The sequence below is a fragment of the Schistocerca gregaria genome, chromosome 8 (genome assembly GCF_023897955.1).
Source record: "Schistocerca gregaria isolate iqSchGreg1 chromosome 8, iqSchGreg1.2, whole genome shotgun sequence".
Taxonomy (NCBI): Eukaryota; Metazoa; Arthropoda; class Insecta; order Orthoptera; family Acrididae; genus Schistocerca; species Schistocerca gregaria.
Window position 1 is genome coordinate 312,310,467 of NC_064927.1, and position 14,878 is coordinate 312,325,344.

The 14,878-nt window shown below is 44.6% G+C and overlaps 1 protein-coding gene across 1 annotated transcript in view; it reads right to left on the minus strand.

Moving 5' to 3' along the window:
* Positions 1-14,878, minus strand: part of LOC126284085 (DNA-directed RNA polymerases I, II, and III subunit RPABC2-like) — a 52,026-nt gene that overhangs the window by 30,563 nt on the left and 6,585 nt on the right. The window contains exon 2 of the mRNA XM_049982733.1: positions 3,570-3,633. Within this exon, the coding sequence (XP_049838690.1) occupies positions 3,570-3,633 (64 nt within the window). The remainder of the gene's footprint in view (positions 1-3,569; positions 3,634-14,878) is intronic.

Below are 14,878 nucleotides of genomic sequence, written 5' to 3' on the forward strand. Positions count from 1 at the left end.
TTTTTTTTCATTGTCTTTTACCTGTGTAAAGAATTTCAGTGCAGGTTTCGACATGTCTTATGGACCATTCCCTTGCAAGTTAGACCCTTCACAAACAGTGCTCCACAGGTGTGAACACTTCAGCCACACTCCTGCTTTGTGCTGTAAGTGCAGCGGTTAGTGCAGCTGAGGATGAGAGAAGGAAGGCTTCAGCTGGACACCGCTAGAGCAAGACAGTCTTCTTGAGACCCACCAAGCACTTTGCTTGAAATACTACTTGTGTTAAATTAGATTTACATTCTGCATTAGCAATACTAGGGTGTCTACGTACTACCAAAAAGAATGTCGAAGAGCCACATTATTCAATGTGGAATGCGAATTGCTTATTTTTGATAAAATCTGAAGGCCTGCAAAGTGCTTAACATGACATCACACTATTATGAGTTGGAAAAATACTCACTGGAATGTCATTACAAAACCAGCCACAAAGATATGATGCACTTAACTTCTGACAAGCAAGACTGAATAGTGGCTAAACAAGACAGCCATTAGGGAAAAACTGAATTAAAGCTAAGTAGAGCAGTGACAAAATCTTTTATGGCTGACATCACAAATTATCTGAATTCATTATGTTTCTTAATGCACAGGAGAATCACTTGGTAACATATGGGGAACAAAATTGATGCTATCAAACAAAAATAAATACTACGGAAAAACTATCAAATTCATGACATGGAACATTTTCCGAAACTCAAGGTGATCATCTGTGAATCAAGTATGAGTGACAATGTTTCAGTATTAGAAATATTTCATTAAGACCTTGCACAGAGATTCCAAGACAATGCTTGACTGAAGATTACTTTTGCTCTATTTGTCAGGCTGTTCTTGGTTTTGACTGCTGATTCACTTCATTACTTCCAACTTGAGCTGATCTACATGCGGTGTAGCACCTGGCTCAAGAGCTGTTCATCCAATCCAGGGCTGATAAAAAAAGCTGCCCTAAGAGCAATATCTTCGACTGCAAAGACAAGCCGATGAAGTTATTTCAACGTTTGGTGCAATATAGGTGTGACAATTTTTTTGGTCTATTATGAAATTGATAAAGTTTTTGTAGTTCTACTCAATGTATTAGCACTATCTAGCTCACTGCATTAGCACTATCTAATGCATTCAATTAAGTGATAAAGTCATTGCTAAGGAAGAAAATAAAAAACTGAAAATAAACACTAGTCATAAACCATGGAATTTTACATTGCTAGCAACCACGGTCAAAATTTCACATTTTGGAAGAAATAATCCACACTGGCTGTAGAATACTTTTTCTTTGGCGAAAAACTAACCACAGAATTTCTTTTATTCATCCTCTTTGTTTCCACAAGAGTTATGTTTTTACTCAAGATATGTTCTATAAATAGTGCACTTGGGAAATAATTATCTACAGTAACATTACTGGGTATACTAGCAATATTGCCTGCAAGGGATGGCTCAGCTGGTTTTCTTCCTGTATCCGCAATCCCATCAATGACGTGTCCAGTTTCAGCTTTGTACATCCTAAATATTTTCATTCCAGACTTTCTAAGTTTGTCATATATTGCTGAAATCCACAATGGCCCAAATGGACTTAGTTGTTCCTCCACTGTAACATTAATTTTTGGTACCATTACTTTCCTGGACTGTCCTATAAATATTTTCCATACATAAGATACAGCCGCAAGATCATCATTTTGTAACCTGGCCTCTCTCGTCCTTTTGTCATAAAATCTCATCAATCTTGTTGTTGTTTCAAGCTGATGTTTCAAGCTGACTCTCAGACTTTGAGATCTATGTTATGGAGTGGAAACTTGTCCCAGAAATAGTTCCTGCATTGGAACATCCCAGCCTTTATCTCTCACAATATGTAGCAAAATTTCCCAGAAGGCAAACATTTCATCTCTAGTTACACCATGCCAGTTTCTTTTTCTCAGTATATAAACATTTCATGCCTCTAGGTTGTACATTTCACGATTTCATCTCCAGTGGCTAGAGCAATAAATAAATCCCAAGCACCTTTGGTGGTGCACATGATTATGCCACCTGCTGGTACTAGTATAAATTGTGTGCACTTATTTCATTTTGCACTGCACTATTGCACTATAACCAATCAGAACAGAAATAAGGTCAACTGTTTCTCTGCTGGTCCTAAATCAATGCCACAGTTCTCCAAACGTATTCTAGGCTAACCCACAACCTCTTTTCTATTATCTTTTTCAAGATCTTAGGGTACTGTGATAATAAGTTGATACCTTTGTGGTTGGTACACTGCTCCCTAATTGTCTTTGAATATTAGTATTATAATTTCCCATTTCCAGCCACTATGTATGCTATTTTCTCTATATCATAGCCAGGTATTTGGTGCAACTACCATATACAACTGATTCCTGCAACTTCTATTGTAGTTGCAGTTAACCGACCATTATTGCTTATTTCAAGTTTTTGGATGAGAATATATAATCTTTTCACTTTTTCTTCCCTCATGAAACTTTTTACCGGAGTTTCTTACGTCTGAATTATCACTCCAGTCTGGCTATTTTTTGTTCATCCTGTGGCATAAGACCAATTATTTGATTTTGTTTTTCTGTATCTTTCTTTTCTTTTTCCATATTTTTGATCCTTCACAAAATAAACACTTTCATTCCAACAGTTCATTTTTTCCCTTTACTTTACTCTTTTTTGGCCATATACTTTGATAGCACAACTGACTGCTGTTTCAATAAATTCCATTCTTCAACAGCTCCTGGCTTATTCTTTAGCTATTTTTGCCTAATCAAATATTGGGAGACTAAGTCTCATTTTGTTTCCCTAAATCACTTCTGGCAGAGTCCAGAACAGTTTCTTTGGTATGGTTGTGGTCAATTACATGACTATTCTTCCCAAATTCAAGCTTGTGAACAGTTCATGAGCATTCATTTTTAGAGATATTTATTATGTTTCTGTAGATGATAATATTTCACAAAATATATCTTTATTTACTTATTTTGTCCTAATTAGCTTTGAGGTTTGAGCCTCATCACCAAATACCCATGCTCATTAAAACCATCCTTAAACTGCCTCCATATAATCAGACATATGAAAGAGTTATGTTTTACGACTATGATGTCGGCCCTGTGGTTTAGTTGTAAATGGTGGGCCTTGAAACAAAGAATGTGACTGAATCTCTGTCAGACCATAGATCTTTTCAGTCTGCCTTTAACCAGCCATTCACCTCTTAATGATGTGAAGGTTCACCATAAACAACAAGTGGTCTGAATTCCACATTACAGTACAAATCCCTTTCCTCATTTGCACAACTGAGGAACCATCATTATTACAACTGAGATCTCGTAATGAGACTTGTTACAATGATAAATAAATAAGTCATCTGTAAATATGAAAGATTTATTTCCTAAAATTTTGTTCTCAGTCCCTAGCAGGAAAAACAGGGTGTTACACCCTAGATTTCATGCCTAACACCAATAACTTAAAAGGTAAAAGCACCTACAGAATTCTGCTACTCTAATTTTCCCATCTACCATATCAAACATTCATTATTTTACTTCCAATGTAACTGTTACCTCTTGCTGATCAATTTCCTCAAGATTCTCTTCTTCATCAACATCATCAAAGTCAGCTGCACCTCTGAAAATGAAACAAATATTATACACAATTATTCACGTGACATATGTTGGAACACACAAGGCCACACATTTATTAATAAACAGAAGAATTACTCGAGTTCAATCAAGTACATGACTTTAAAAATCATGAGGGCAATTGTAGTGGACCATATCACTTTTTTGAAGTGATGTGTTGTACACGAATTTTTCGAACCAACAAATGATTATTTGTATTATTTTGTTTTGTTTTAGGACACAAAAACAACTAGGGTCATTCATGCCCACATCAGAACTGTAGAATACAAAGACCAAGAGAGGAGTTAAAAATGATTACACATTAATCCCAGTTGATAGACGAGAAGGCAGCTAAAAACAATGACATGGAAAAAGATCTATAAAATACATCATAGACAGACAGATGGCATGAATTAAAAATATAATGCGTTCGCCATATTGCTACAACAGATAAAAACTAAAACACGATTGACAGCCCGTGCATCATTCACTAACACAGACAATAGCTCAGGCGACAAACACAAACAAGAACATAAGGGCATTCCATCAGGAAATGGCAGACCATCAAGGGTTGAGTACAATGGTGTACAATGAGTACAATGAGTACAATGGTGGGGGAACACCACTTAACAAATGGCAATGGCTAAAAACACTGTGCCCGATACACAACCTAGCTAAAAAAAATCTCACAGCGAGAGAGCAGAGAGGAGTTCATCCAAGCTGCCGGGAGAGGCTTAATAATCCAGAGCTTGTTCCCACGAACGAAGAACTCATGGCAATGCCAAAGTGACACCACCTGCTGATAGACGACAACATAAAAGATCAACTGGGGGAATGGAAGAGCCAGCGGGCCAAGCTACCAGGACTGCAGACTTGGCAGCAGCATCAGCAGCCTCATTTCCCATCATACCAACGTGACCAGGAACCCACATAAACATCACAGTGGCTTCATCAAGAGTGAGCAAGTGACAGCTTTCCTAGAGCTATTGCACAAAGGGATGGATGGTGCTCAGCACAGAGAGGCTTTGAAGGGCACTAAGAGAGTCGAAGCAGATGACGCAATTGAAAAGCCTGTGTTGCCGGATGTACAGCATGGCCTGATACGGGGCAAAGAGATCAGCTGTAATATTAAGCAGTGTTCCAGAAGCCAATACCAAATAAAGTTGGTGCCAATGACAAAGGCACACCCGACACCACGCTCAGTCTGAGACCCATCAGTGTACACAAAGGTATTATTGCGAAGTTCCATGCAAAGGTAATGAAACTTATGGCAATTGAGCGAGGCTGGAGTAGTGTCCTTAGGAAGCGAATGAAGGCCAAGGAGAACATGGGCCACTGCATGAAGCCAAGGTGGTGAAGGGTTTACACGCACAGTGAAAGTTGCGGGTAACATGAAGTTAACCTGCCGGAGCATGAGCCAAAAGCGAACTCCAGGAGGTAACAGAAGAGGGACACACCCCTAACTGGTGATCAAAGGAATCATTGAAGGAGGAGGCATACAATAGGTGGCCACGCATGGCAGACAAACAGCATGCATATCTGCTGAGGAGAAAGTCACAGTGGTAGGACAGCGGTAGTTCAGCAGCTTCTGCATACAGACTCTCAACCGTGCTAGTGTAAAATGCCCCAGTGGCTGAACGGGTGCCATGATGGTGGATAGTATTGAGACAACATAAGAAGGACGTACCTGCAAATTCATAAATGAAACACCCATAGTCTAGTTTTGAACAGACAAGGGACTGGTACAAACAGAGGAGTGTTCCCCAGGAAGTACCACCGAGGACACACAGGACAATGAGGGACAGTGGGCTGTCAGATAAGACGTTCGAGGACCAAGAAAGTTTCCTATTGAGCATGAGCCGGATGAATTTTGTAGTTTCAATGAACGGAAAAGCAACAGGTCCAAGATGTAAAGATAGAGGAAGAAACCAACTGCGCCACCAGAAATTCATGCAAACGGTTCTGTCAGTGGAAAAATGAAAGCCATTGTCAATGTTCCACGAGTAATGACACTTGAGACATTGCTGAAGATGCCGTTCAATGAGATAGGTTCATAGAGAACTGCAATAGATGGCTAAATCGTGAACGAAAATGGAGCCAGAGATGCGTGGCAAGAGTCAAGTCATTATAGGATCAATGGCAATAGCAAAGACGATGACATTCAGGACGGGACACTGAAGCACACCATTTTTGGGATAAAGGTGCCCAACAAGGGAGAACACATACATACCTTGAAAACTCAGTCTTTTAAAAATTTCTCACAGAAATGGGGCAGGCAGCCATGGAAGCCCCATGCGTGGAAAGTATGGAGGATACCAGTCCTCTGGCAGGTGTCATAGGCTTTCTCCAAATTGAAAAACACGACGACAATCTGTGATTTTCACAGAACACCATTAATATGACATAGGTGGACAAAGTGATGGGGTTATCAACTGTAGAAAGGCGCACTCAAAATCCACAATCATCTAGTGGTTAGTAAACTGAAAGCCTCGAGCCACCATACCAGCCAGGCATGAATCCTAACGTTACACCACCTTCCAAACACAGTTGTTTAGAGTAATGGGGCAGTAGCTAGAAGGAAGGTGTTTGTCCTTACTGGGCTTAGGTATGGGTATGACAGTGGCTTCACACCAGAGTCTGCAAAACTTGCCCTCTGGCCAGATGCGTGGTACGTATGAAGCAGGAAATGCTTGAACACAAGAGAAAGGTGCTGCAACATCTGAATGTGAACGTGTCTGGCCCTAGGGTGGAGGATCAGGATGAACTGAGAGCATGATTTAGCTCCCTCATAGTATAGGCAGCATTGTAGCACTCACGATTTTGAGAAGAGAAGGGTATTGCCGGAGCCGCCTCATTTCGTTTCCGATAGAGGAAGGCAGAATGATAGTGGGAGAAGCTTGAAATGTCTGCAAAATGGCGGCCCAAGGTATTGGAGATATGAACTGGGTCCACAATGACATTGTTTGCTACTACAGGGCAAAAATTGGGGAATGGATCTTGGTCCCAGAGAGGCGTCAAGGGATGGCTCACACAACGGAAGAGGAAGTGGAACTGTTAGACAAACTAGCGAATGAAATCCAGATAGCCTTTTTTCTACCACAAAGAATGTGACGTCACTGTGCACGCAACCTATTTATAATGACTGCAATTCACCATCATACGATGATAGTTAAAAACTTGGCGAGCACATCTCAATGTGCGAATTGCATCGTGGTAAGTCTCAGTCCACCAAGAGACTGGGACATGGCATGATAAAGTTGAAATGTGAAGAATGGAACATTCAGTGGCAGTAAGGATAACATTTTTAAGATATTCCACCCTATCATCACAACTGGGGACATGTTCATTGAAATCGCCAGGGAGGAGTATAGCCTCCAGTCGGCCTTAGTAAGCTGCAGTTTGGGTGTGCACGTAGGTGGGGTAGGAATCAGCAAATGGATAGCATACAGGAAATGGTCGCTCAAGTATTTGTCAGAGAGAAAGGACCACTTGAGACAATGGGCAAGCTGGGCAGTGCAGAAGAACAGGTCCAAACAGGGGTAGGTGTGTGTGGAGTCTGAAAGGAATGTGTGTGCTCCTGTGTTAAGACAGAAAAGGTTAAGTTGACTGAAGTGGTCAGACAAGAGGGCACCTCTAGGACAGGTTCTGGGAGAACTCCAAAGGGCATGATGCACATTAAAGTCACCGGTAGCAGGAAGGGGTGAGGCAGCTGCCCAACAAGCTGGAGGTAGTCTAGCCTGGTGACACTGAATGACAGAGGGATGTAAATGGTACAAAGGGGAAAGGTTAACTGAAGAAGGGACAGGTGAACTGCAACAGTTTGAGGGCGAGTAGTCAGGGAGATTGGTTGACTATGAACATTGATCTGTATGAGCATCATGACTCCCCCACACCCTCAGGGGATTGGGGGTGGGGAGGTCAAAACAGACCAGGAAGAAATGTAAGAGTTCAAAGCGGTCATGATGATGCAATTTTGTTTCCTGAAGGCAGAGAACAAGTGGACCCTGTGATTCTAAGAGCAGCCATAAATCCTCTTTGTTGGATTGAAGACTACAAATGTTCCACTGGAGCAGAGTCACAATGAGGAAAAAATGAAGGTGTATCACCTCACCAGCTGCCAAGTGCCAGCCTTCGAAGACTTGCTGGTACAGGTCAGAGAGGCAGAAGGATCCTCCTCCATGAGGTCTACAGAAGTGTGAGCACTCTCCTTCTGACAGCCTGCAGTGTCCAGGACAGAAAAACGGTTGGTGGTGTCTGGTGCACACTGGCGACACAGAAGTCGGCCAGGTGAGGGTATCACGTGGTGACACTGTCGAAGAGGATCTTTGAGTTGGCAGAGGAGAATACCTTTTGCCTCTGACTTCTTTGAGCCTTTCCGGTTGGCAGAGAAAGACTCTGATGTTGGTTGACTGGAAGGACATAGGAAGTCTTTGTGGGAGTACCTTCTGTCTTTCTGACCTGCCGGTTGTGCAACTGGTGACTTCATCCTGCAATGTGAAAGTTTGGTGGTGTGTTGCAGAGGTGGAGGAGGAGACAGGGATGCTACTGCAACACTGTGCGATTTCACAACCGTGATGCTGAATTTGAGGTCACATGTCTGTGTGGACATATTATCCTTTGTGGAGCAAGATGCAGCAAAACCAGTACTGTACGTGCCAGATGGTAGAACGCAGGATTTCCGACAAGCCAAGAACTTGCGAGCGACCGAGTAAGACATTTTTTCCTTCACCCAGATCTCCTGGGCAGCTCACCCATCGAGACACATGAGACACTCGCAGGAGGGGGCAGCATGATCGCCATTGCAGTTGATACAAATATATAGTCTGACTGTGATAACTTCATAACCTACTTTGATCTTTGATGGAAGAAACACTCTATCAAAAGTGAGAAAGATAGTACATGTGGGCATAAGGAGCATATGCTTTTTTCATCACCCGATGGACTGCTATGACATCCTGATCAGAGAGGTACTTTTGGATTTATGCCTCACACAGACCACTGAGCGGTCTAATGTAAATAACACCACAGGCAGAATTCAACGATCGATGGCCACGACACGAACAGGTCAGCCATGCAGAAGTGAAGCTGCCAAGTAGCTGCTGTGCTTGAGAATCTGAAGTAGTCTCCAAAAGCAAAGTGCACTGGGTAAACAAGAGCAGGATTTCACAGGGCCAGCAATTGCATCGGCATCTTTCTGAATAATAAACAGATTAACAGTAGCAAAGAACTGACTGTCTTCAGTATGTGAAACCACAAGGAACCATGGTGTAGCTGGGATGGTCTTCGAATTGTTAGCCTTATGCAGTTCACATTTTGTAGCTGCTGACTGTGAAGATGATTGGCTCATTATGAGAAAATCCCCATGATTGTAAGAGTCTCTATGGTGCGCTCCTTTCAACTGGTGGTCCCCTTCAGAAGGGGTCGCATTCACCTTAAGTGATTGTTTACACGACAGGTCACACATCCCGAACACCTGACAAGAGGGACCAATCAGCAATTTCGGAAGGTAGCAGCTCAGGCAATTACCCCTCCTTGGGCCTCGCTTGGACCAGAGGGTATGTGCAAACCCTTCCTGTCGATCCAGGGCCGGGAATTACACGTTACCCTGTCACCTGTTGTGCGTGAGATCCGTGGGGTGGCCTTCAGGAGCACAGAGGGAGGAAGGAGAAAAAGAAGAACTCAAATGTCAAAGCAGAGGAATGATAGGATTAGGTGAGTGAGAAAAAAAAAGAGAAATGAAAAAGAGTGGAGAGTATTCTGGTACTAACAAAAATGCAGAATACATTTCTATAAACAGCCCAGACATGTTCCCCAAGGGAGGGGAAAAAGAACAGCAAGAGGATAGACATGCAGTATGGAAGGGAAAAGATGCTGCAAAGGCAGGGACCCCGTGGTAGCCAAGCATCAACCCACCAAAGAGTGGCGAGCCCACTGGGGGTGAGATTCTAGATTAATGAGCAAGAGGTTTCTTAGCATTTCCTACATGGATGCATTACATTTCCTTAGGATTCTTCCTATGAATCTAACATTGGCATCTGCTTCAGTTAGTCTTGTTAGGGTGGTTAGGACGTGTGCATGCTGTGTGCAGATGCAGAATCAGCTGGCTGCAGTTCGCAAAGAGCTGAATGTGCTTTTGGCTTCAGTCAGTCATTTCCAGGCTGCTGCCTCAGGGTACAGTGGTGTCAGGGATTCTGATGCATCACATGGGACACCTCAGCTATTGCTTGTTTTGACCAGGGCTCTGTATCGGAGGCACATCCTAGTGTACCCGACATGTTGTATCCACTCTCACAGAAGGTTGAGTAGAGGGTGGTAATTTGTTCACATAGCTCAAAGCGGAGGGCTGCCTGGCCCCAAACATTCATGCTTAGAGTGGAAAGGTGGCTGCTCTTTCATAAGGGTCTGAGCAGGCACAGGGGGAGTAGAGGTCCACTAGTTATCAGGAGGTCCAATATTATGCACATTATGGAGCCCCTTATGTTCAGGGCTGGACAGAAAGCCAATGTGCACTCAGTAACAGCAGCAGGAAGCTTCATCCGAGATGCGTAGGCTGCTACTGAGCATGCAAGGTACCGTTGCCTGCAAGTTGTGACTTACATCAGCATCAACGACGCCTGTCGAATGGGTTATGAGGACGTCCTCAGTTCATAAAGGTGGCTGCTGGAGATAGTGAAGACTGCTAGTCTCATGTTTGAGGTGCAAGCAGAGCTCGCAATTTGCAACGTTGTTCGCAGAGTTGATCAGGGTCCTTTGGCACGAAGCCGAATGGTGGCTCTCTGTGACAGTCTTGGCTGCAGATTTCTAGACTTGTGTTATCATGTGGGGATTTGTAGGACTCCCCTTGATATATTAGGGGTGCACTACACAAACGAAGCAGCCAATCGGGCAGAAGGGTACTTGTGGAATGCACATGAGGATTTTTTGGGGCAGGACAGTAGTCAGAGGTGCTCTGATGAACATTCACCAGTCGATATGCAGTACGGGAAGTCAGGTGGCATTCAGAATAAAGACACTCCGACTGTCAAAATTTTATCAGTAAACTGTCGAAATATTTGTAATAAAGTTCCGGAATTTATTGCCATCCAGGAAAGTTCTTGCACTCAAATTATTCTTGGGACCAAAAGCTTGCTGAAACCCAAAGTGAAAAGCTCTGGTATATTTAGTGAATCTTGAAAAGTATATCATAAAGACATATTACAGGTCATTGGAGGGTGGGACATTTGTTGGAGATAACAAAAATATTGTCTCTATCAAAGTCAAAGCCGAGCGTGACAGTGAAGTTACCTGGTCATGTATAACATGGGAGGATGAAATCAAGATAATTGTTGGATATTTTTACTGGAAGCACGACTCTGCTGTGACAGTTCTAGATTCGTTCAAAGAAAGTGTACAGTGTGTGTTGGGCCTTAGGGGCACTCAACATCGAGGTCACCAGTGCCCTGACACACATTAAAGGGAACGAATGTGGACAGACCTAATAAAACTGAAACACACACGCAAAGAAAGCAGGAAAAGAAGGAAAATGCGACATAAGAAAGTAAAACATAAGGAAACGGAAAACGTAGCAACAAGAATGCCACAGTAAATTGTCATTGGCTGGCCATGTACATAAAATATGGGCGAGCTTGTCACACAGTGAGCAAATTAAGATCCTCTCCCTAAAATCTTTGTAAGAACATTTGACATGGCACGTATCTTTAAAACTTTAACCACATTCGTCCAAGTGTTGCCTAAAAGAGATGGCAGGTCCGCTGGCAAGTCAGCCGCGGCCCGCTGGTCAGAAAATAAAACACAATCCAATAAAATGTGGCGCACAGTGACCTGAACGCCACAAGCACCACAAATGGGAGGGTCCTCCCGCCGGAGGAGCAGGAAGCCATGTGTCATAGGGCTGTGGCCTATTCGAAGCCGAGTGAGGAGAACCTCGTCCCGTCAATGGGGCTGAAAGGAAGTACACCACACACGCGTTGTGGGCTTGACTATACGGAGCTTATTGTTAGTCACTTCCAGCCACTCATCCTCCCACCAATGCACGTCTCGTGAGCTCAACAGCGAGGTGAGTACGTGCAGGGGGATAACACACTGAGATACTTGTGGGGCGAGACACGCCTCCTTGGCTGCGAGATCTGCCCTTTCATTTCCCGCAATGCCGACATGCCCTGGAACCCAGCAGAAAGCTACAACCTTCCCCAGTCGCTGCAGTCAGAGGAGGGCATCCTGGATGGTCTGGACTATTTTATCTGCCGGATACAAACGGGGCAATGAGTGAAGGGTACTGAATGAATCAGAACAGACTAGAAATTTAGAAGAGGAAGAATGTCTCATCTGCTCCAGTGTCCGCAAGATCGCAGACAATTCTGCATCAAAGACAGTAAAAGTCTGAGGCAGTCGGACCTTGTGGACACGATCCGGAAAAACAACTGAGCAACCAACAGAATCCCCTTGTTTCGACCCATCCGTAAAAACAGCTACATAGTCGTGGTGCTCAGATAAAATGACAGAAAATGCTGCATTAAAAATGGTGGCAGGAGTGCAATCTCTCTTGTACTGCAATAAATCCAAAATTACTCCGGGCCTCTTCAGTAACCAGGGTGGCAGGCGGTTAAAACCCTGGATTTGGGGTTGTACAGACTCCACACCAAGCGGCTCGAGCACACGTTGCACACAGATCCCAAATGGCAACGTAGCCCAGGGGCGGGGGGGGAAAAAAGGCGGTCCAGAGGTGGATTGGCAACAAGATGGTGAGCAGGCGGGCTGGGAGCTGCAAGAAACTTACAAGCCTGGCGCACCAGCAGGAGCTGCCGCTGGATGGTAAGTGGCGGTTCGCCAGCCTGAGCACAGAGGCTGGGTACGGGACTGGTCCGATAAGCAGCCGTGGCCAGTCGAATCCCAGCATGGTGAACAGCATCAAGGATCCGCAAATAAGATGGCCTCGCTGACCCATATACTGTGCACCCATAGTCCAGCCGTGAAAGCACAAAAGCTTGATAAAACTGAAGGACACGCGTCCTGTCCGCTCCCCAAGACCAGTGGCTGAGGCACTTGAGGATGTTCAGTGCCTTCAGCGTTCTGGCTTTCAAGTCACATAGGTGTAGCAGCCATGACAAACTGGAATCGAAAATTAGGCCCAGAAACCGCACTGTGTCTCTAAAATGTAGGACAGTATCCCCCATATGCAAGGCAGGCAAAGTAAAAAGACGACGAAAACGACTAAAATGAACACAAACACACTTATCGGCAGAAAACCGAAAACCTGTCTTTGCAGCCCACTCCTCTAACCGCTGCACTGTTAACTGCAATTGACGGCTCGCGGTTGCAACACTGGAGGAGGAACAGAAAACAGCAAAGTCGTCCACAAACAAAGAGCACTGTATTGGACTCCTCACTGTAGACGTTATACTGTTGATGGCTATGGCAAAGAGGGTATCGCTTAAAACACTGCCCTGGGGAACACCTCTCTCTTGCTCAAAGCGATCAGACAGTGTGTTACCACCGCAGGTCCGAAAAAACCGCTGAGACAGGAAAGACTGAATGAAAATGGGGAGGCGGCCACGAAAGCCCCATTGATGCAGTTGTGCAAGAATACAGTGTCTCCAAGTAGTATCATATGCCTTACCGATATCAAAGAAGATACCGATACAGTGATGCTGACGGAGGAAAGCCTGCTGAATAGCAACCTCGAGGAGAGTCAGGTTGTCGACCGTGGACCGAAATTTTCGGAATCCACACTGGAAGCGGCTAAGGAGCTTACTGGTCTCTAGCAGCCAGACCAGCGACGATTAACCATCCGTTCCAGGGTCTTTCCGACACAGTTTGTCAAGGTGATCCTACGATAACTACTGGGACATGTGCGGTCCTTTCTTGGTTTGAGGAGAGGAATGAGGATTGCCTCCCTCCATGAGGTGGGGAACACTCCTGTCTGCCATATGGGGTTATAACATTCGAGGATGATTTCCTTTGGCGCTGCTGGCAGATGTCGAAGCATGGAGTACAGGATGCGGTCATAACCTGGTGCAGTGTCAGAAGTCTCAGTAAGAGCCGATTCAAGTTCCCACATGGAGAATGGGGAGTTGTAGGCCTCAGAACTGTTCGACCGAAAGTTGAAGTTCGCTCTTTCGACAGTTGCACGGTAGCGACGAAACGCTGGATCCTGGGTTGCAGTCGCAGTACTTTGTGCAAAATGCTCTGCCAGCATCTGAGCAATGGCTCTGGGTGTCGTATGGAGGCATCCCTGGTTCAGGACTGCAACTATTGGTAAACGGCTGCGTTTACCGGAAATCCTCCGGATGGCTTCCCATACTTTTGTGGAACAAGTGGAACGGTTGATGCGAGTCCAGGAACTCCTGCCATGACCTTTTCTTGCTCTCTTTAATGACATGGTGTGCCCTGGCTCTCGCGATTTAAGATTGACTGCTATTGGGCGGCATTTAAATCGGCGAAGAGCCGCACGTCTGTCCCGGATGGCTGAACGGCACTCTTCTGTCCACCAAGGCACAAGGCGCCGCTTAAGAGTGCCAGAGGACTGTGGCATGGACAGGTCAGCAGCATGATGTGATCCACCCATTCCTGTACGCTATTGTGGCGGTCAAAGACAGCCAACCGAGGGAACATGGCCAGTTAGCCCTGCCAATCATCCACGATGGTAGCCGCTGCTCCAGCAATACACCATCCACGAGATGAATGCGGATAGGGAAGTGATCGCTGGAATGAAGGTCGTCAATGACCTCCCAGTGAACAGAGTCGGTGAGGGTTGGAGAGCAGAAAGATAGGTCAATGGTGAGAATGACCCTGTAGCAGTAGAGAAATGAGTCGGAGTACCTGTGTTGAGGATGTACAACACTTGAGATGTTAGGAGGCTCTCCAAAATTCGAGTACAGTCAGTCAGCTACAGTCAGTAGCGCAGAAATACCCAGATCATGCAATACAAGTTGAAGGTGACTTTAAGCTACTATGTGTAGACTGAGATGTCTATGGATTCATTGGGGGATGGTGGGAGGGAGGGACAGACAGACAGTCATGCGAAATACTTTTGAACACATTTTCTGAAAACTGTCTTGAGCAGCTCACTCAGCAACCCACATCCATGAAAATATGTTACATCTTGCAGCTACAAACAGGCCAGACCTTATTGTAAATGTCAACAAAAATCGGCAATTATGACATCATTACAGTAACTATGGCCACAAAAGATAATAAATCAGTCAAGATAGCTAGAAGAGTGTCCCTGCAAGATAAGTGGATAAGCAGTTGTT